The 21962-nt window shown below is 31.8% G+C and overlaps 1 protein-coding gene and 1 long non-coding RNA gene across 14 annotated transcripts in view; both read left to right on the top strand.

Moving 5' to 3' along the window:
• Window positions 1-21962, top strand: part of grip2a (glutamate receptor interacting protein 2a) — a 113369-nt gene that overhangs the window by 68871 nt on the left and 22536 nt on the right. For 12 of the 13 annotated variants that reach the window (XR_015497231.1, XR_015497232.1, XR_015497227.1 and 9 more), the window contains 3 exon segments: window positions 9696-9818; window positions 11811-11981; window positions 13766-13952. Coding sequence is in view for 4 of the 13 variants with exons in the window: in NM_001430888.1 (NP_001417817.1) it covers window positions 9696-9818; window positions 11811-11981; window positions 13766-13952 (481 nt within the window). In the remaining 9 variants the exon portion in view is untranslated. 13 annotated transcript variants of the gene reach the window in all.
• Window positions 5614-6327, top strand: LOC147842552 (uncharacterized). The gene is made up of 2 exons (XR_015497593.1): window positions 5614-5927; window positions 6067-6327. It is a non-coding gene; the product is annotated as an uncharacterized LOC147842552 (long non-coding RNA).

The raw sequence follows: 21962 nt of genomic DNA, 5'->3' as shown, positions 1-21962 counted from the left end.
TAATTTTATTTTTATCTGAACGCTACTTATTGAATTAAGTGTTAAATACTCATCAAGATCATGTGACTAAAGCATACTGCAAGTTGAAAATTGTATTTTGTTTAATTTATATTTGAAAACCACTTATTAAATTTAAAAACCTCAACATGGTGTGACAATCAATTTATTATATATTGGCTGATGAACTGAAGCTGGTTCCAATCTGACTGGACCGAGAAGGTGCAGGTGGTCCATATATATATATATATATATATATATATATATATATATATATACAACAGTTCTGTCTGGTTCTTGAATCTGATTGGCTGATAGTCATGATATATTTAAGTAATATCAGCACCCGTACACCCTCTTTACCCTTTGTGTATTACTCCGCCCACATACAACCAGCAAAAAACAGACACTACAGATCTAAAGTCTAAAAGATGCTTGCTCAGCTGTTTAACTGTCAGCTTATGATTTGAATCCAACGCGGAAGAAAGTAGTTCCTCAAACAAAAGGGCTTTTGAGACTCTCCATGTTTGATTTTGTGTTAATATACACAATTGTGCCGTCAAACTGTTGTATAAACGCAATATCACACTCGTAGCTGTGCGATATGGCTGTATATCGGCACTGGTGGAGGCAATGAGCAATTTTACACTCGTAGCAGTACGATATGGCTGTATATCGGCACTGGTGGGAGGCGTGCCCCCACCAGTGCCATATCGTACTGCTACGAGTGTAAAATTGCTCATATATATATATATATATATATATATATATATATATATATATATATATATATATATATATTATTTTTTTTTCTCATTTTGGCTTAGTCTCTTTATTACTTGGGGTTGCCACAGCGTAATGAACCACCATATATATTTAATAGATGCAAAAAAAGGTTAAATTGTTAAATATTTATTAATATTGTAAATAACTGCCTTCTTATTGTATGTACTTTCAAATGAAATTATTGTTTAAGTAATTATTGCTTTTATCACTATTACCATTAATAATAATAATAATATTAGAGTGATTTCTAAAGAATCATGTGACTCTGAAGATTGGAGTAATGAATATTCATCTTTAAAATCAATAGAATATATAATTATATTAAAATTTGAAGTTATTTTATAGTGCAATAACATTTTACAATTTTATCATTTGTACTGTATTTTTGATTAAATAAATGCAAGCTTGGTATGCAGGATAAGCATTTTTAAAACATCTAAAAATCCTACTTGACCACAAACTTTTGACCGTGAGTGAGTGAGTGAGTGTGTGTGTGTGTGTTTGTGACATATCAGGACACAAATCTGTATAATGACACAGGTCTGACACAGGTATTACAAAAAGGAGGTGAAATATGAGGACATTGGTGACGTCCTCATTTCTCAAAATGCTTATAAATCCTAGAGAATGAGTTTAATCAGACAGTAAAGCTGCACACAGTCTCCTGTGATGGTTGGGTTTAGGGGTGGGGTGAGGGCAATATAATATATGGTTTGGACAGTATAAAATGAATGGAAAGCTATGTAATGTCCCCAATTTTTACAAAAACAAACGTGTGTGTGTGTGTTTTGCGCAAAATATATGATTACATTAAGACATATTTGTTTTTGCTATAGTCTGTTATACATATTTATTAGTTGGATGGTTAATGTATAAATGTCATCTGCATAATGAAAAACTTAAATGGAAAAAGCATACTCAAGTTTGACTTGCCATTAATTTGCCATTAAACTGAATTTATTTATCTGGACTTGACTGGATAAAAAAAAATATTATGTAACATAAGTAACAATTAAAAACATTGTTTTGGTTATCAGGCATTTAATATATTTTTACAGTGTCGTTTTTATGGCAATAAACAGCATGCTAATTCATTTGTTGTCAACAAGATGAACATTGGGCGACGCAGTGGCGCAGTGGGTAGCACGTTCGCCTCACAGCAAGAAGGTCACTGGTTCGATCCTCGGCTCAGTTGGCATTTCTGTGTGGAGTTTGCATGTTCTCCCTGCGTTCGTGTGGGTTTCCTCCGGGTGCTCCGGTTTCCCCCACAGTCCAAAGACATGCGGTACAGGTGAATTGGGTAGGCTAAATTGTCCATAGTGTGTGTGTGTATGTGTGGATGTTTCCCAGAGATGGGTTGCGGCTGGAAGGCCATCCGCTGCATAAAAACTTGCTGGATAAGTTGGCGGTTCATTCCGCTGTGGCGACCCCGGATTAATAAAGGGACTAAGCCGACAAGAAAACGAATGAATGAGTGAAGATGAACATTCAGGCTGATTTCAAGTCTGCCCTAATTACTACAACAGGAGCATTATCAAAACTCTATTTTAATTTCAGATTCTTTTTTTGTTTGCATTCCATCTCCTGCAGCTTTGAACATTCTTCCTTTCCTCCTCCTCGTCTCTCGTTGACCTTTCTGCATGCCAGTGTGGGTTTGTAGTGGTTGTTGGAGTCCAGCTTTGGGCCACTTTCTTACAAGTATCATGAGTCATTCTTAATATGAAGAGCACTGCAGGCAAGACTTCCCCTACCCTACAAGCACACACACGCGCACACAGCCTTCACTCCGGCTTTAGAAAACCGCATTCTGACTGTATCATTGGATTTTGTAGAAATGGGATATGAATAGTTCATGAAGTGATTTGTACACCTGCATCCTCCTCAGCTCAAGCTTGAGCTCTGCAGGCAGATCATCTGTCAGAATAATCTCATATGTGGAGTCATTTTCCATGCACACGCATTTTACATTGCAGAAGGGAGAACTGAGAAATGTAGGGATCGGACAGTGTGCTGAATGCCTAAATAATGCCGCAGATTTATATGAAGATCTGTTTCTCTAGTGTGTTTGTGTTTTGATTGTTTATTTGGTCAAAAAGATTCACATTTAAATAAAGATAATTTTGAATATATTTTAAAAGTAATTTTGTACCCAGGTATGTTTAAGCAAATGCTGAGTCAGGTTTCCCACTTTAAAGGGCACCTATGATGAAAATCATCTTTTATAAGCTGTTTAGACTGACCTGTGTGTAGGTATAGTGTGTCTACAGTCATATTAGAGTGATATAAAGGTAATAAGTCTCTTTTCTTTTAAATTTCCTGATGATAAAATATGATTCAAATCCCTCCCATTTTGAGGCTCACCGCAACGTGACGTAGGAGTGCGGTTTCCCCACCCACCAAATTGATTGACAGCCACATATTAACATGTCTCCATAGTAACGCGTGTAATTATATCCACAAGAGAGAACTTGCGCAAAACAACCAGGAATAAAAGATCTGTTCAGCTCTCTGTGATCATCATCATCATCAAATATGATCAAGAATGAGTTTTACAGGTATAAAACGTTTTTAAAACAGCGTGTTTATAATGAATTACAGCCATTTTACTGTCTTCATCACCACAGCTTTGTCAGTACAAATATAATTGAAGCTTCAATCACAGTTTTTTTTGTACATTAACATAACAGATATCTATACAGCAGTGGGTATAAATGTGTATCCTGTCACATTTGTCATGCAAAAACGACGAGTGTGTGTGTCTGTGTGTGTGCACGAACTTTGCAATGACATTGTGTGTGACTCGTTGCAGAAAGGCTTAAATTAACTCCACAACAAATACATCAAATAATCATTGGGAACATTCTTACTGTAGTATTTCTTACAAATGCTACATGAGATCGGCTTCCTTCATGTTACTGTGCTGTTTATCTGACGCAGCCAGAGATTCAGGCATAGTGTTCAGAGCAGAAAATTCTAATATTCTGAAAGGTATAATAAATAATTTAATGGGTGTTTAGGGCAGAAACTTTACAGACACATTCTGGAGACACAAAAGGCTCATCTTAAATCTTGAAAAAGGGGTAAACTTGGTGAGAAACTAGGGTAAACCTTTAAGACAATGGCACGTTTATTTATACAGCATAATGGTACACAATGGTAATTCAAAATGCTTCACATAAACAAGAAATTAAAATGATAATAAAATAATCACAATAAGCATAGGTATTAAAAATAACAAATAATTAAAATGATTAAAATTTATCACAATTTTGTGAAAGAAAGAAAGAGAGAAACAGAAAGATCAGTGTGTACTGAATGCCTTGATGCTTTATCTATATCTGTATATTTCTCTAGTGCGTTTTTGTTTTTAAATAAGGCTGGGCGATTAATTAAACAGAAACTGAAATCAACAGAATAATTGGTAAATTTTCTAGGTCAATTTTTTTCAATTACTTTCCTATACTGCATGTGGAGTCACGTGACTCTGCACTGTTAAGGCTGATTTATACTTCTGCAGCCACATCTGATCTTTGGAAGGACTCATACTTGAGCCTTACTTTGCACTACAGTATGTTAAGTTTATTTATAAAATATTTCTGCCTTTGATTGCTTGTAGCCAGTCCCGCATTATTCAATTTATGATTCACCAATCAGACGATTCCTAAGCCACTATTAATACCCTAAGTTCCATATAAGAGCCATCTTCGTTTGAGGAACCCCCCCTTCCACCCCTACTCCTCCTTTCCTAGATAGGTCGCACGGTGGCCCAGTGGTTAGCACTGTTGCCTCAGAGCAAGAACGTCACTGGTATCAGTCCTTACCAAGCCAGCCAACATTTCTGTGCGGAGTTTACACGTTCTCTTCGTGCTCACGTAGGTTCCCCGGTTTCCTCCCACCGTCCAAAAATATGCAATTTAAGTTAATTGACTAATCCAAATCGGCACCATAGACATGCTCCTAGTTAGTAGTCATCTCTTAAGAGCAATCGCTATCTGTTCATTACAGCAGGGGATTTCTCGATCTACCTGAGCTCAAACTCCCATCTCGCCTTGCAAACAGGAGGGAGCCCTGGGCTCTCTCTCCCGGGACAGCATGCCAAACAAGCTTTATTATCAATCATCAGCTAAGTTTAAACTCTTGAAATTGACGATGATTGGAAGCTGTGATGAGAGGCCTGGAGACGACAAATTTTTAATATAAAAACATTATTTAAGTCATTTATTTTCACTTTTTATAAGAAAAAAAAATTAATGTTTTCGGCAATGTGTGTTTTAATTTCCGTTGTTCAGCATTGATGTTTAATAAATAATCATAGATAGTAGTTAGTGTGTGTTTGCTTCAATTATTTTAAAGTCAAGCAATGCACCCTTCATTAAAAAATCTTTCACTTGTAATATGTAAGCGTATTTATTGTACAAAACTTGTCAGTGAACTATGAATGAAAAAAAGGAAGTAAAATAATTGTTCATTTATCCTATTCGAGTTAAAATGTTAAATTAACTGAGATTTCAATTTTAGACCAAAACCCAGCCTTATCAAAAAGTTTACATTTAAATAAAAAAAACTTTTCTATTTGAAAAAAAAAGAAAAGAAAAAAATATGTATGTTATTTAGTTCTGGTTTGGCTAAAATGGATATTGTCAGTTCACCAGTTTTTTTATTTCTTCTTTATTTTATTGTATTATCAATATAAAAAATGTGACGCGTGTGTGTGTGTGTGTGTGTGTATATATATATATATATATATATATATATATATATATATATATATATATATATATATATATATATATATATATATATAAACAATTGTTGCCTTTTGAAAGAAAACTGAACCAAAAAATAAAAAGCAAACAATCTAGAGACAACTTTTGCACAAAAACTGTTTTTTTACCCAGGTAAGTTCACATTTGGTTTGAACAAACAAAGGAAGTTTACAGTATATCAATTTATATAAAGTTTCTACCAGTTTCAGTGGTTTCACAACACTTGATATAAACATTCTCTTTAAAATCAGCGTTTAAAATGTTTGTGATTAAATCTGAACCACATGCAGATTAAAGTGTGACACATGCAGCAAACAGCCAATTATGGAAAGCACGAGATTGTGAGTTGTACTTTCTGACGAGAGAATTCACTTTTCTGTTGAAGATTGAGAGATCATTATTAGAAACATAATCAATTTACCCTGCGGTCGCGTGGGTTTCCTCCGGGTGCTCTGGTTTCCCCCACAGTCCAAAGACATGTGGTACAGGTGAATTGGGTAGGCTAAATTGTCCGTAGTGTATGAGTGTGTGTGTGGATGTTTCCCAGAGATGTGTTGCTGCTGGAAGGGCATCCGCTGCGTAAAAACTTGCTGGATAAGTTGGCGGTTAATTCCGCTGTGGCGACCCCGGATTAATAAAGGGACCAAGCCGACAAGAAAATTAATGAATAATGAATTTAAACATTTACAAAGCACAAATAGCCTAAAGCAATTATTAATTTAAAATTTTCAATCAGTCAACTGATTTTAATAATGTAGGTTTAGCAACAGCTCAAAAAGAGTACTTTTAGGAACTCTGTATATTAAAAGATTTGTTTGTTAATATTTAATGCTATTTTATGTAAAGGCATTAGTCATTGACTTATTTTAATTGACAGTTCAACACCATTTGAGTATGTAACATTCAAATGTATAATACAAGTAGTTAGAATTCATACAATATCCATTAGTAACAGTGGTGTAAAGTAACATTATAAATACTCAAATAACAGTAATTGAGTAGTTTTGCTCAGGAGTTGTAGTTTACTAAGTAGTTTTAAAAATGAGTACTTTTGCTTGATTTTTTTAGTGCTGTATCAGTACTTTTACTCCACTATTTTTCTTCAGCCTGCAGTCCCTACTTTATTTTTTCCTGTCTATGGGGATCGGATTAAGTAGAATAATCAGTCATGTGATTCCTGTCCAATGAAATCGCTGATAGAAAGAAAATCGCATCACAATGAACTGCCTCAAGCACTTTAGAAAGCAGCAAACCACTTGGAAGCATTAAAAGTGTCCAGGAAGATGTTGAAAATCTTTACATGCAATGACAGAGAGACTGTTTAGATCGCATGTCACTTATGAGATAAAGGATGTTTACTTTGATGACTGAAATCGCCAAATAGTCTTAATTACCGACACCCCGATGAATTCAAATGAGCAGTCTTTTATAGATTTGGAGTTTCCTTAATCACTTACTAAATGCAGTTTAGAATGTTACGTTTAAATGCATTTAGGACAAACAACATTTAAATCATATTGCTAGTTTCTGCTTGTGCTTTATACACATCAAATTCAGTTTGTGTATTGCATTTGTTTAATTTTGCAACTTAAAAAGCATTAAAATGTGGATACAATTTATATATTTTAAACAGTGTTTTAAATGAGAAATGCAAAGGATTTCATTTCATTTTCATTCTGCACTAAACATTGCACATACAGTTGAAGTCAGAATTAATAGCCCCCCTGAATTATTCGCCCTCCTGTTTATTTTTATCGTCAATTTCTGTTTAATGGAGAGCAGATTTTTTTCAACACATTTCTAATCATAATAGTTTTAGTAACTCATTTCTAATAACCGATTTATTTTATCTTTGCCATGATGACAGTAAATAATATTTCATATTTTTCAAGACACTTCTATACAGCTTTCAAATGAGATTAAAATGCTTACCTAGGTTAGGGTAATTAGGCAAGTTATTGTATAATGATGATTTTTTCAGTAGACTATCGAAAAAAATTTGCTTGAAGGGGCTAATAATTACACCTTAAAATGGTGTTCAAAAAATGTAAACTTTTATTCTAGCTGAAATAAAATAAGACTTTCTCCAGAAGAAAACAACATATCAGACATACTGTAAAAATGTCCTTGCTCTGTTAAACATTTTGGGAAATATTTAAAAAAGAAAAAAAAAATTCAAAGGGGGGCTAATAATTCTGACTTCAACCGTATGTCTTGAAAAATGCAAATTGAAATACAGAAATACATTGCCATTTACCATATTTCATTGCCATTTTGCATATTATTTCCAAATAAATCATGCTACTCATGCTTTTATACGTTTACACATCTCTGGATAAATTGCATGTAAATGCATGAGCCATTCACATCGCAATACTCAAGACTCAAGTACTTGGAGTAATATTTACCGCGTATACTTTTTCTATACTCTGCTTGTACTACATTTTTGGGCGAGAAACGGTACTTTTACTTGAGTATGATTTTTCTGTACTTTTCCTACCACTGATTATTAGCAAAAAAATACAATGTTGGCTTTAATTTGTAGCAAAAAGATACAGGGACTGGCTTTATTGCTTGAGACACACAGGTGTCAATTCCAGTTCCTAAAGGGCTGTAGCTCTGCACAGTTTAGTTCCAACCCTGCTTTAACACACTTACCTGTAGGTCTCAAACAAGCCTAAGGAACTTAATTAGTTTGATCAGGTGTGTTCAGTTAGGGTTGAAACTAAACTGTGCAGAGCTCCGGACCTCCAGGAACTGGAATTGACACCTGTGCGTAGAGTCTCAGTTTAGTCACAGCTGGTCTAGTTTGGGTTGGTTTTGTTTAATGTAAAGCATTTTGAATTACCAATGGGTGCGAAATGTGCCATATAAAAAAAAATTAAAAACTTGTCTCGTCTTAAAGAAGAAAACCTGGATTTGCTCAAACTTACCTGGGTTTAAAAAAACACTTTTAGGATCAAGATTAGGAAACTAAAACATTAAAAATAACTGCATGAAGTGGTGAGAAAAAAAAAGCAAGCCAATGGAGCACAAAGACAAGCTCAGTATCTCTGTTCTTACTGCAATAGATGCTTTACTTAGATTTTTTGGTCTTGTTTCTAGGGCAAATATCTTAACTCTTAAATCAAGAGTATTTTTCTAGACAATCGAAACATTTAGTCTTGTTTTAAGAAATAATATGTTAAAATTAAGCAAGTTTTTCCTTAAAACAAGCAAAATAAAATAAGAAAAATAAGAAAAATAATCTAATGTCAAAAGGAAAAATTTGATTCTTTTGCTTACCTTATTCGCAGATTAGGGAAGTGTTTTAGGGAACACTTGCTTAATTTTGATGAATTATTTTCTAAAACAAGACTAAAATGTTTCGATTGTCCAGAAAAAGATTCTTGATTTAAGAGTTAAGATATTTGGAGTAGAAACAAAACAAAAAAATATATCTAAATAAAGCAGTGAGAACAGTGAAACTGAGCTTGTCTTGTGCTCCATCAGCTTGCATCTTTTCTCACGACTTCATGCAGTTATTTAAAACAAAAAGAATTTAAAACTTGTACCTAAAAGTGCTTTAAGAAAGTGTTTTTTTTTTTCTTTTTAAGATATTTGGACTAGAAACAAGTCTAAAAATCAAAGTTAGCAAAGCATTATTCACAGCAGTCTCCCTCAGATCTAAACACTGGTCTAACAGGGTGTGGATCTTCCTAACAAGCAACACACAAATCAAGCCTAATTAAGCATCGTTAGCGGCACAGCTGCATATGTCAGAAGACTGTCACAATCCAAAACAATGTCCTGCATCTTGCTTCCAGAGAATTGCTTTCCAAACCGTGAGCTAAAAGATGTTTCCTCCACTGCTGTCAGCTTTACTAGAGCTGGCCCGCAAATGTAAGATAAAAAAATAGATAACACTGAGGAAAAACATTGAAGCTTATGCCTGTGAGCGGCGTCTCAGATTCAGCTCTGTGAATGTCAATGATCAGTGAAGCAGTGCGGATCAGATGTGTCCACAAGCGTATATATGTATATATATATATATATATATATATATATATATATATATATATATATATATATAATCAGCCTGAATGCTTTATTTTCAGCAGAAATAACCCACTTTGCTGTCTGTTTTGTGTGTTTTTTTCCCTGCAGTCCGTGTCCAGAGGAGTAGTCAGCGGCAGTGGGACTCCAGTGAAAACTACACCAACGCTCTTCCAGCCTTCCAGAAAACGCCGTCGGCCTGGAGTCACACCACTCCTACACCCTCACACCGCTGTGAGTCGCCCATTCAGAATGTACTGTGCATTAAATGTGTAGATCAGATGTAATGATGTGGTTTATAATTACTTTTTGATCTTGTTTCATGTTTTTATTGCTCCATTACTTTGTAAAATAAGATTTATTTATTTTTTTATAACCATTTTAAATATTTCATTTAGAAATGTGTATACAAATGTTGTCATATTTTCTATATTTTTAAATATCTTTAGTAATTTTATAGATCAGATAGCCATATTGAAAGGCACGTTGTATGTTGAGATCTATTATTTTTTATAATCATTTAATATATAATTTAGAAATGTGTATGTAAGTATAGTTATATTTTCTAGATTTTGGTTTTTTTTATAGATTAGAAAGCCATACTTTTAAAAACATAATGCTTTATGTATAATGAAATGAATGTATTTATTTTATAACACTGTTTATATAATTAAACACAACTTTATTATTATAATTATTTTTTATTAATTTGTTAATTTTATTTATTTTTTATATTAGACAACCATAATGCTATCATTCATTTCTTAACTGTAGTTAATTTTTTTGTGGTTTTGTAATGTTTTTTTATATGTATTCTTGCTGTAATTGTTTTAGAATCGTGTATCTATTTATTTTTTTATTTTAATTGAATTATTTTAATATTTTGTATATAATTGAGCAATATGTGTATACAAATGTTTTTATTTTTCTATACATTTCAAAATATATTTTAATTAAAATGGATATTGTTTTCTGTATACCAGAAAACCACAATGCTATCATTTATCATTTTAAAATCTAATGAGTTGTCTAAGCTACAGACTTTGAGGAGAACGTTTTAAGTACTTTAGAATGACAAACAAATATATTTTTTGTCATTTCTGTTTTTTTTTTTTTAGATCAGAAACCTTTTTTTTTTTTTTTTTAGACATTATTCATCCATTAACTAAAAGCATTATTTCACCATTATTTTTATTTTTAGTCTAGTTAATTTCCTGATATATTGTTATATTTGGTTTTGTAATTGTTTAGAAATTGTTTGTTTATTTAATTATTTGTTGAATTTTTTTTTTTATATAGTTTAGACAACCATAAACGTATCATTCATTATTTTTTTAAATATAGGTAATTTCTTTTGGTATTATTTGTAATATATTTTGTATTACTTTTATCACTTTATATATAATAATAATGTATTTATTTGTTTTAATTTATTTATTAACTTAATATATGTAACTTAATATAATATGTGTATACAAGTGTTTTTTATTATTCAGTTTTTAAAAAATATATTTTAATTAAATATTACATTTGTAATTTATTTGACATTTATTATTTTATGTATAATAATGTTTTGATTAATTAATCTTATTTATTTTAATCAGTTTATATATAACTGAGTAATGTCTGTACCAATGTTTTTTGTTTTTCTATATTTAAAAAATATATTTTAATTAAATATTACATTTAGTGTTTTTACAGTTTATTATTAATTATTTTATATATATAATTTATTCAATCATTTTATATATATAATTGGGCCATATATAATAATGTTTTAATTAATTGATTAATTTTATTTATTTATTTTAAAAAAATTTTATATTTCATTGAGCAATACATGTGTACAATTGTTTTTATTTTACTATATATTTTAAAATATAATTTAATTAAAATCTATGTACCAGAAAATCATAATGCTATGATTTATCATTTAAAAATCTAATGAGTTGTCTAAGCTACAGACTTTGAGAATAACATTTTAAGTGCTTCAGAATTAGATGCAAATATATTTTTATTTATTCTTTTTTTCACCCTATTTTGGTCATTTTATTTGTATTTATTCTGTATACTTATATTTTATGTATTTATTATTTTTCTTTCAGACAAAAGTAGTTACAGCAACCTGCATTAATTAAATAAAACATTCAAATATGGTTTTCTAAAGAAGCAGACTGTCACACATTAGGATGAAACTATCAGTCTGAAATCTTCTCTGTCCTCCAGCCGTGTCGTCGGGCGTCTCTGCAAACACCTCAGGCTTTCACAGTTATAACTGCGGCAGTCAGTCTGCCTATCCCAACACGTATCCCAGCAGCACCCTGCCCTCGTACCCGTCCAGCCCTCGCTGCAGCGCCACCAAGAGAAGACACCGCAGGAAAGAGCACAAGAGCTCCTGTGAGCATTCTCTCTATTAAAGAGTTCTTTTACTTCATCTTTAGTATCCCTGAAAGGAAGAATAATTTATTATACTGTAGTCCACATTCAAAGTGAATAAAATTTGTCCTAGCACTACAATGGGTGATGTTCAAAAGTTTTAAGACAGTTTGATAAAAGGTGATGATCAACTTCAAATGTCGACTACTGTATATTTCATTTATAATTTTATATATAATTGAAAAGTACATAATCACACTGATTCAACTGTGTTTCTGTTATTTTGAAAATGTACTAGTATTAGTATATACTCTAAAGGAACATTTGCTTAGTTGAAATTAGCTTTTAAATTAGTTTTATTTTATTTTTTATTAGTTTTTATTAAAATGTTTTTTGTTTAATTGTATATAGTTTTATTTTACTTTTTACTTTACTGAAATTATTTAATTGTGACTTTTTTTATTTAACATTGGTTTACTTTGTATTTTGCTTTTTTATTTAATTGTATAATGTTTTTATTTACATTGCTTTACATTTTTATTTTATATTTTTATTTAATATGACATTATTTTATCTATTTAATTAATTTTTTACTTTGCTTTAATATTGTTAGTATTATTATTATTTAATTTTACATTGTTTTACTTCGCTTTAATTTTATATTATCCTTATTTTTATTTTTATTATTAATTTTATTTTACATTATTTTACTTTGCTTTAATTTGATGTTTTTAATATAATTAATATTATTTATTTTTTATTTTTCATGATTTTTACTTTGCTTTAATTTTATATTAATATTATTTTATTATTGTTATTATTATTTTACATTTTACATTGCTTGAATTTTTTATATTTATTATTATTACTTTATTATTATTATTATTATTTTTTAAAAATGTAACATTATTTACATTGCTTTAAATTTTTTTATTTATTATTATTATTTAAATTATACTTTATTTTAATTTGCTTGAATTTTATGTTTTATTATTATTATAATTTATTTTATTTATTTTACATTATTTTACTTGCTTTAATCTCCTATTATTATTATTATTTTATTATTGTTATTATTATTTGATTATTATTTAATTTTATATATGTATTATTATTATTATCATTATTTTATTATAATAATTTATTTTTATTTTACATTATTTTACATTGCTTTAATTTTTATTTTTATTTTATTTAAATATATATATTTGTTATTATTATTACTATTTTTATTATTATTATTATTTTTATTATTATTATTATTAATTTATTTTTTAATTTTACTTTTTTTTACTTTGCTTTAGTTTTATATATTTATTATTATTATTATTATTATTATTATTATTTTAATTTTACATTGTTTCATTTGGCTTTATTTTGTATTATTATTATTATTATTATTATTATTATTATTATTATTATAAATGTTTACTTATTTATTTTATGTCAAAGCAACTTTACTGAATGAAAGCATGATTCTACTCATGATTAAAAAATTATCCATGTTGCATAAATATATTCTAGGATAAACCAATCATGCTGTTAATAATGACATTTAAGCAAAATTAACATGATTAAAATGATGAAGAATTTCAATGGACATGATTACAGTGCAAGGAAAGTGTTTTTGGAGTTATATTTTCACTATTCATGTTATTTTATATTCATTGTATTATCATCATCGGATATGTAGTTTTTTTTTTTTAAAGAGTGTCTTTTGTCATAATGTTTTTGAACAAATAAAATCTGAAGGTTGTGCATTAGTTGTAGTGTATTTGACAATGTTGTGTATTCTTGTGTGTCAGTGTCTCTGGCATCGAGTACGGTGGGCGCTGGAGGTCAGGTAGTGCATCTAGAAAGCGCAGAAGTGCTGCTGAGAGGAGATCCTCTGACTGGATTCGGGCTGCAGTTGCAGGGTGGAGTGTTTGCCACAGAGCCGCTGTCAGCGCCGGCTGCCATCCGCTTTATAGAGCCTGACACACCTGCTGAACGGTGAGAGCAGAGCGCACCTCATGTGTGCTCAACACACTGTGCAATTTGATGTCCCAGATTAGTTCTATCATTCGGTCTGTTTTATGGTTCTGTTGCTCTACAATCCTATGGTTAAATCCATCATTCTGGTGTTTGATATATTCTGTCCATCCATCTCAAGTTTTCATTTGTTTTGACCAGTTCTATCTCTCTCTTTCTGTCATTCTGTTCTGTTGATCTACTATTATGTGATACTGTTGTTCCATCCATCCATCCATCTATCCATCCATCCATCAATCTTATCATTATGTGTATTATCTATCTATCTATCTATCTATCTATCTATCTATCTACAGATGTTACTACTTCAATGTGTTCCTTGTACCGCCATTCATGCCGCGGCGACGGCGGTGCTTGATGCGCCAGCAGCATTTGACCGCTGGGTGGCACTTTAACCACAGATATTCAGCTTTGCCTTTTCACAATGCTAAACAGACTGTTCTGTAGGCGTAGCTTACTGTATGTGATGTGATGTGTTCAATTAAAATATAATTTTAATTTAGTTTTTCTGGTAATAGACATGCTCTTACACTATACTATGCTGTAGAAAAGATACATGGTGAGAAGTCAAAAAGCTAATATAAGAATTAAGTTATTAGCCTTCAGTGCCCGATTAAATTGCGTTGGGGTGAAAATAATGTTTTGATTTCTTTGACTATCATGGCAATGTTATAATCTCAAATCTTAAACGTGCGCATATGAAAAACAGCAAAATAATATAGATTATCCTGCCGATAGAGCACATCACCTCACAGTTGTGAACTTGCGATCACCTCAACTTACATTTAATTTTTTTTTTACCTGGTTTATTGTAAACTTATTAAGTGCAAAGAGGATTCGTTTTGGAAAATAGAATTGAAGAAATGAAAGACAACTAAAATGAAAGCACAAACATTCAGTACAAATAATTAGTCTTAAATAAATAAATAAATAAATAAAGCAGTCTTTTAGTCTAAATATAGAGAGATGTAGTGTTTGCTATTTTGATAGAACTAAGACTAGACATGTTCATTTATATTTTTAATTTACGTTTTTATTTACATTTTCGTTGTTGATTATATTTACGATCTCATTTTATGTTTCAATTATAGTACATAATAATAAACGAATAATGAAAATAAATGAATAATGAAAATATTACATAAATTAAGTCTGGCAGGTTTATTTTTAATAATTTAGTTTCAGTTCCGTTTTTTTGTTTCAAAACGTCAATGTTCTGCTTTAAAGTATAACTGTTGTTTTGTTTTGTTTTTTTACTTAATGGCTCAGTATGTTTTGTATTTTATTTTCATATTCAGTCACCTTGCATATGCGTGTGAAATATAATGCCGCATAACCGCGGAAAAAGAAGAAAAGGCTGTCAGTTAAAGCTAATTAATCAAAATAAGCTATATTAAAATACAGCATTTATGTTAATACAGGCAGAGTGTGAACAAACGGCTGAGATATGTGCTTGCCTTGTCCCGCAAGTTTATTTTTAATAATTTAGTTTCAGTACTATTAATTTTTTTCTCCAAACGTCAATAGCACCTTCAATAATCTAAACATTAAAGATGGACCGCAAGATGTGTTGAGTGGCTATATGTGAAGAACAATGGCAAAGCTAAGTGTGATTATTGTAATAAACTAATAAGTTATAAAGCAGAGTCCCGACCAACAGGACTGACTAAGCATATGCGGTTGGCTCATTCTTCACGAATATAGAATTAAAATTATGGCGCGTTAGGTTCATTGTGCATCCTGCAGGTGCAACCAACAAGGGTTGTGCATTTGAGTTTAACTTTTTGAGCTTTATAAGCAGCTCGTTGTTAGTTTTTATTTAAATATATCGAGCCGAAACTAAGCAGCGCATTCTCTCCGCCTCCTCGTTTATAACCAGCGGGACACGCCACTGAAGCAGTGGAGGACACTCCGTCGTTCATAATCTTTGCTGATGTGTCGGAGTCGAAAGAATATATCAAAGAGGAATGTTCTTTTGACAGTCCCGATATGTTCAATCTTTTTTTCCCTGTCATTTCACTTCAGCAAATTATATTTTTAAAGCTGCTTGATTCTTTTAAAACCGAAAGCAGAGCCCGTCAATTGGTGTTTTTTCATAAGATACTCCTCTATCAAGGTTTTATTTTATGAGTATTCTTTTCTGATCTTTTTGCATAAAGGTTTTAATCAAAAGACAGGTAATTTAATTACTTTCGATGTGCTAAAATATTTGTTAAATAAATGTTATTTCAAAAAAAGCATATGCAATGTGCTCTGACAGGTAAAATCCGATTCTTTCTCTCTTTCAAGTTCAAAGCAAATTTGAATGCCAAAGGATTTTAGATATGCATATACAAGACTATGTAGTATATTAACATCAACAAATTAATAAAATAAGTAGCAAATGAGAAATAAATGACAGACAAGTTGAACAGACATTATCTCTAATTATCAGAATTGCAAGATTAAAACAGCTGAATATAGGCCTAAATAATCTAGAAAGCAACTACTGCGCGCTGATATTTCTTCTTCTTTTTTTCGGAATAACGAACAATTTCAACCGCGGGGAGATACCGACAGCTTGATTTGCAGTATTTTCTAACATGTTAGAAGCGGGCAGCGGACATCAGCTAGCCGTAAAGACGGGCCCGCACAAAAAAAAACATGGCTGCCGGTGGAGAAGCGGCTGTGCCCTCAGCAGCTGATTGAGACGGAGCTGCATATCCCGAGTGCACTAAATACTCCGAGATCCGGGAGAAATTCTACCCGATAATCCAACACATACAAAACAACTTTGAGTCCCTGTCGAACTGAACCCATCTTACTGGGGGAGTGTGTGTGCTGCTGTGTGTTCACCCAACAATACCCGCTCCTGTCTCCAACACACAAATACTGGAACTCTTTATGTGGACTTACTTTTGATAATAGGCTACTATTATTACCTTTATCCTGTTTAATGTTATCAAAAATCTATTTTTATTTTTATTATTATATTTTTATTTTTTATTCTATTTTTATTTTTATTAATCATTTTTTTATTAGCCTATATGTTATTTTCATATTTGTTTGCACTACTGCCCTTTTTGCACTGTCTTGTTTGTGAGACGCGCACTGCTTTGGCAAAACGAATGTACAGTTACTTGTCATGCCAATAAAGCACCTCAAATGTGAAAATAGCCTAGGCAACAAATAACAAATAGTAGTGTAATAATAACAAAAAATGCCCTTTTCATTTTCATACAATAGGCCTATGTGTGGGTTTTGACAATATGTGTTTAATTAAGCTATAAAGATCAGATGAAATGCATAGTGAAATATGAAATAAATGTCTCTTTTGCTGAAAATTTAATTAATCTATATATTTATTATTTTAAAAATCAACTCATTTTTGCCCAGAGAAAGAGGCGCGCGGCACTAGCGGACATGGGGTGCTTTTCCAAAAAAAGACGTACAGTAACTTGCAGCTGAACTATGCACAGTTTGGGGAAAAAAAGGATATAGTGATGCATGTCCCCCAAAACCCCTAGTTTCTCTGTCGCAGATCCATCATTTAAATCAGGTTAGTTATAAGTAAAACGCACATAATGATAAAGCACACCATCATCACGAGGGCAATTAAATAGACAACCTAAACATATTTTTAATTGTTTATTTATGTAATGTGAGTTTTTATAACTTTGTTCTTTAAATTATTTATAACTTAGGCTATTCTATCGAGATGACACCATAAAAGGCCTTCAATGCATTGATATAGGTAATAGGGATACAATGAAAAGCCGATTTTCACTATTGACCCTGTTTTTATTCATTGACGGCTTCCCAACGCCGCTTTTCTGTTGCGCGAAAAAAAACTGCTGCAAATAAGCAAATTTATGACAAAACAATTTTAATAGTTTCATAGTAGTAGCTGGTGTGCTTCATCTGCGTGATTCTGATTTGACATTCTTTCGCTAAACTTGCACTGTGTTGATGTGTAAATGGACTATGTGTTGATGTGTTAATGGGCTATGATCTTTGCTATTGAGTTCTCTTTGCAACTTTCAATTTCGAGGTGGGGGAAGTGGGAAGAGGCAATTCAAATGTACCATCTCTAAAAAAAAGGCCGCTTACGCGGCATTTGTGTTTATTATTACCTTATTTTTATTTTATTATTATTAATTTATTCATTCATTCTTCGTTCATTTTCTTTTCGGTTTAGTCCCTTTATTAGTCTGTGATCGCCACAGCGGAATGAACCGTCAACTTATCCAGCATATGTTTTACGCAGTGGATGGCAGGAGGGCCAGCTGGGGCTTCGGGACGGAGTGAAAGGAATTTGCCCCGAGTCTGGGAAAGATGGCTTGCCGTAATTACACTATAGTTTTCCTATCGCACACATGCGCCAAACAAATAAACAAATAAATAAAAAGGAAAAGAAAACATCTAGACTTATAGGCTGAGGTCTTTTTGCTTAAAATCGCCCTTATGTTTCCGTTTTAAATGTAAGGCTGTTGCATAGAATAATACAATTTTAATTTATAAGTGATTTTGCTGCGTCCCCCTTGATGTTTCAATAACGCATAATAATCTACACACCATATTAAAGACACAGCAGACATAAAGGTTGTGTGTGAGAGACCGAGCAAAAGAGCGCTCTCTTCACAGCTCTGTTGATGCTGCTAGCGGCTTCTTTCTTTTTGTTATTTATTTTGCAGATAATACACCATATGAATACAACAGAAAGACATAACACTTTACAAATAACCTTTTGTAGACTCAAAACAAGTGTCATATCTTGATAAGCCTAAGCCACATTGAAATATAATTTAAAGAATTACATTATCGGATATAATAAAATCGCATTAAATAAATAAACCAATATAAAACAAGCAAAAGCAAGCTATAACAGTTTAGGTAGGCCTATACATAAATAAAACCGTTAAAGCCAAATCAAACTTTTATTTTACAAGATATTTTCTTTTAAAAGATTTTAGATATTTTCTAAAAACAATAAACACCAGAGAAGGTTAAGAATATTATTTATAAAGTATTTGGATATGATGATAATAATCAAATCGTGCAAACAGAGCATTTTTGGGAACACGTTTCAGGTCTCTCCAGTGCATTTGGGCTGAATGTTTGACTGTGTCTAAATGAGGATGTTATAAAATACATTTTCTACCGAGTTATTAACGGATGCACGATGCCAACACTCGGGGACGTTCTGGGGGCTGGGTTTGCGTTACGCGCTGCGAGCTATAGGCCGACAGTGGAAATGCGACATGACTTCGGTCTCGATGCCCATTAACACCTGAAAGACAAGCTTTTGGTTATGAGACGGGGGAAGGGGTATGTCTCCACCCTCAAGTGTTTTCCACAAACATGGTTACACAAAATCCAAAACTCCCGAGGACGGATGGCGTAACCGTAGCAAAACCTATGCGTTTTAAAACCAAACCGCAAATGGGGCCTTATGAAAATGAATGTTTCTATGCACAGCAACTTCTGGACTGAACTATACTTGTTATTTAAAATATCTCTATTACGCTCTAGCATTCGCCAAAACGAATTTGTACATACAAACACCGAACATAGCCTAGCTGAATAGGGTGTTGCCTGCTGAGCCATGACAGCAGCAGACAATTCCGCACAACCATAAAGCCTTCACCCGACAGTTATTTTCTAATATTCACAACGCGAGCCACAACAATAGACATGCCATGCCCATCATCCTTACAGACAACTTCGCTTTAAACTGTATTAAGGTCCCATTTACACTGCACAGCAGTTTTATATAAAACGTTAATGATACATATATAGGCTACATTTTGATGGTGAAATAACCTTTTAAACGATGGCTTTTTATTTCAGTATTCAAACATTAAATAACGAATGCATCAAGTGAAATAACGAATATGCAAAAACACATGTATATAAATATAAAGGACTATTATAATTAGCAAAATGCTGCTCTATAGACAAATACTGCTTGACATTTTAGAAAATGTTTTGCGTATACCCAGTACCGAGAACAAACAAACAAAAGCACATGGCTTGTTAATCAATTTAATCAAGCTCTAGCCATGAATAAAATAATAGACTATTTTATTATTTTAATATTTTAGACGACGGGTTAGTAATTATATTATAAATGGTTATGTTCAGATCAATGAAATAATAACTTTAATAATTCTGCTTTGCATTTTTCTATGCATTACTAACATCACTAAACCATACATTTGTTTTATAAGTTAACCAAATATTTGCAGAGATTCAGCGGTTTTTTTTTTTCTGACGCGTCAAATTCAAATACAAAACATACTGAGCCATTAAGTAAAAAAACAAAACAAAACAACAGTTATAGCTACTTTAAAGGAGAACATTGACGTTTTGAAAAAAAAAACTGAACTGAAACTAAAGTATTAAAAAAACAAACCTGCTAGACTTAATTTATGTCCTGCGGCAAAAATATTTTTATTATAATCTGCTTAAAATAGGTCAAATTATTTTATTTTTTTCTGCTTTTGATGAAGCTGCATTCAACTTAAGCTCAATGTCGGCAATGTCTTTAAATAAATAATATATCTAGGCCTATTTTCATTATTCATTAATTTTCATTATTCGTTTATTATTATCTATAATTGTTGAGACATAAAATGAGATAGTAAACTATAATCAACAACGAAAATGTAAGTAAAAACAGAAATAAAAACATAAATGAAAATGTCTTGTCTTAGTCCTGTCAAAATAGCAAACACTGAACATCTCTCTATATTTAGGTTAAAAGACTGCTTTATTTATTTATTTATTTATTTATTTATTTATTTATTTATTTAAGACTACTTATTTGTACTGAATGTTTATGCTTTCATTTTAGTTGCAAAAAGATCAGAAATTGATCTCGCACGCGCAGGGAAAAAAGGCAATTATGCCACACATGACTTGCATCGCTCTCATGCCAAGTTTTGAGGATAAATTCGCATTTAGATGCTGCTTGAAATAAAATAAAACTATCAAAAAGCACATTAAAAACTTTAATAAAAAAATTAAAACATTCATAAAGGAGTATCTTATGGAAAAACACTATGGGCCCTGCTTTCGGTTTTAAAAGAATCAAGCAGCTTTAAAAAATATCTAATTTGCTGAAGAGAAATGACACGAAAAAAAAAATAAAATAAAAAGATTAAACATATCGGGACTGTTAAAAGAAAATTCCTCTTTGATATATTCTTTCGACTCCGATACATCAGCTAAGATTATGAATGACGGAGTGTCTCTCCTGCTTCAGCAGCGTGTCCCGCTGGTTAAACGATGAGGCGGAGAGAATGCGCTGCTTAGTGAACCTAACGCGCCATTATTTTAATTCTATATTCGTGAAGAATGAGCCAACCGCATATGCTTAGTCCTGTTGGTCGGGACTCTGCTTTATAACTTAGTTTATTACAATAATCACACTTAGCTTTGCCATCGTTCTTCACATGTTGCCACTCGGCACATCTTGCGCTCCATCTTTAAACAAATGTTTACATTATTGAGGTGCTCTCCGGCGGCGAAGTTTCTGGCAGAGTAGCGAGTGAAAAAATGTGCTTGCAGAAATTGGAATCAAAATTTAAATTATATATAACAAGCATCGTATTCTTTCTAATCCTCGCCCAGTTTTAATACAAGTTGTTTTTATATTTGTGGCTGTGAAGTTTATTAAGAATATATATATATAGCCTACTTTATTTTTTTATACTTTAAGTGATCTGCTTGAGGTAGGTCACGTTTATCAATGGTAAGTTTTAGCCTAAGTTTACATCAATAACATAATGTGTATTGTCCTGTACCATACAAAAAAAAACAAGAAAAAAAAAACATTATTATACATAGTTGCCTGTAGCCTAAAGGCCGCAAATGCATTAAAAGGCAAGCGCATATCTTAGCCTTGAGTTTGTTCACACTCTGCCTGTATTAACATAAATGTTGTATTTTAATATAGCTTATTTTGATGAATTAGCTCTAACCTTCGAC

The sequence above is a fragment of the Danio rerio genome, chromosome 8 (assembly GCF_052040795.2).
Source record: "Danio rerio strain M-AB ecotype USA chromosome 8, GRCz13ab, whole genome shotgun sequence".
Taxonomy (NCBI): Eukaryota; Metazoa; Chordata; class Actinopteri; order Cypriniformes; family Danionidae; genus Danio; species Danio rerio.
Note: the sequence above shows the minus strand (reverse complement) of the source record. Positions and strands in the feature narration are given on the sequence as shown.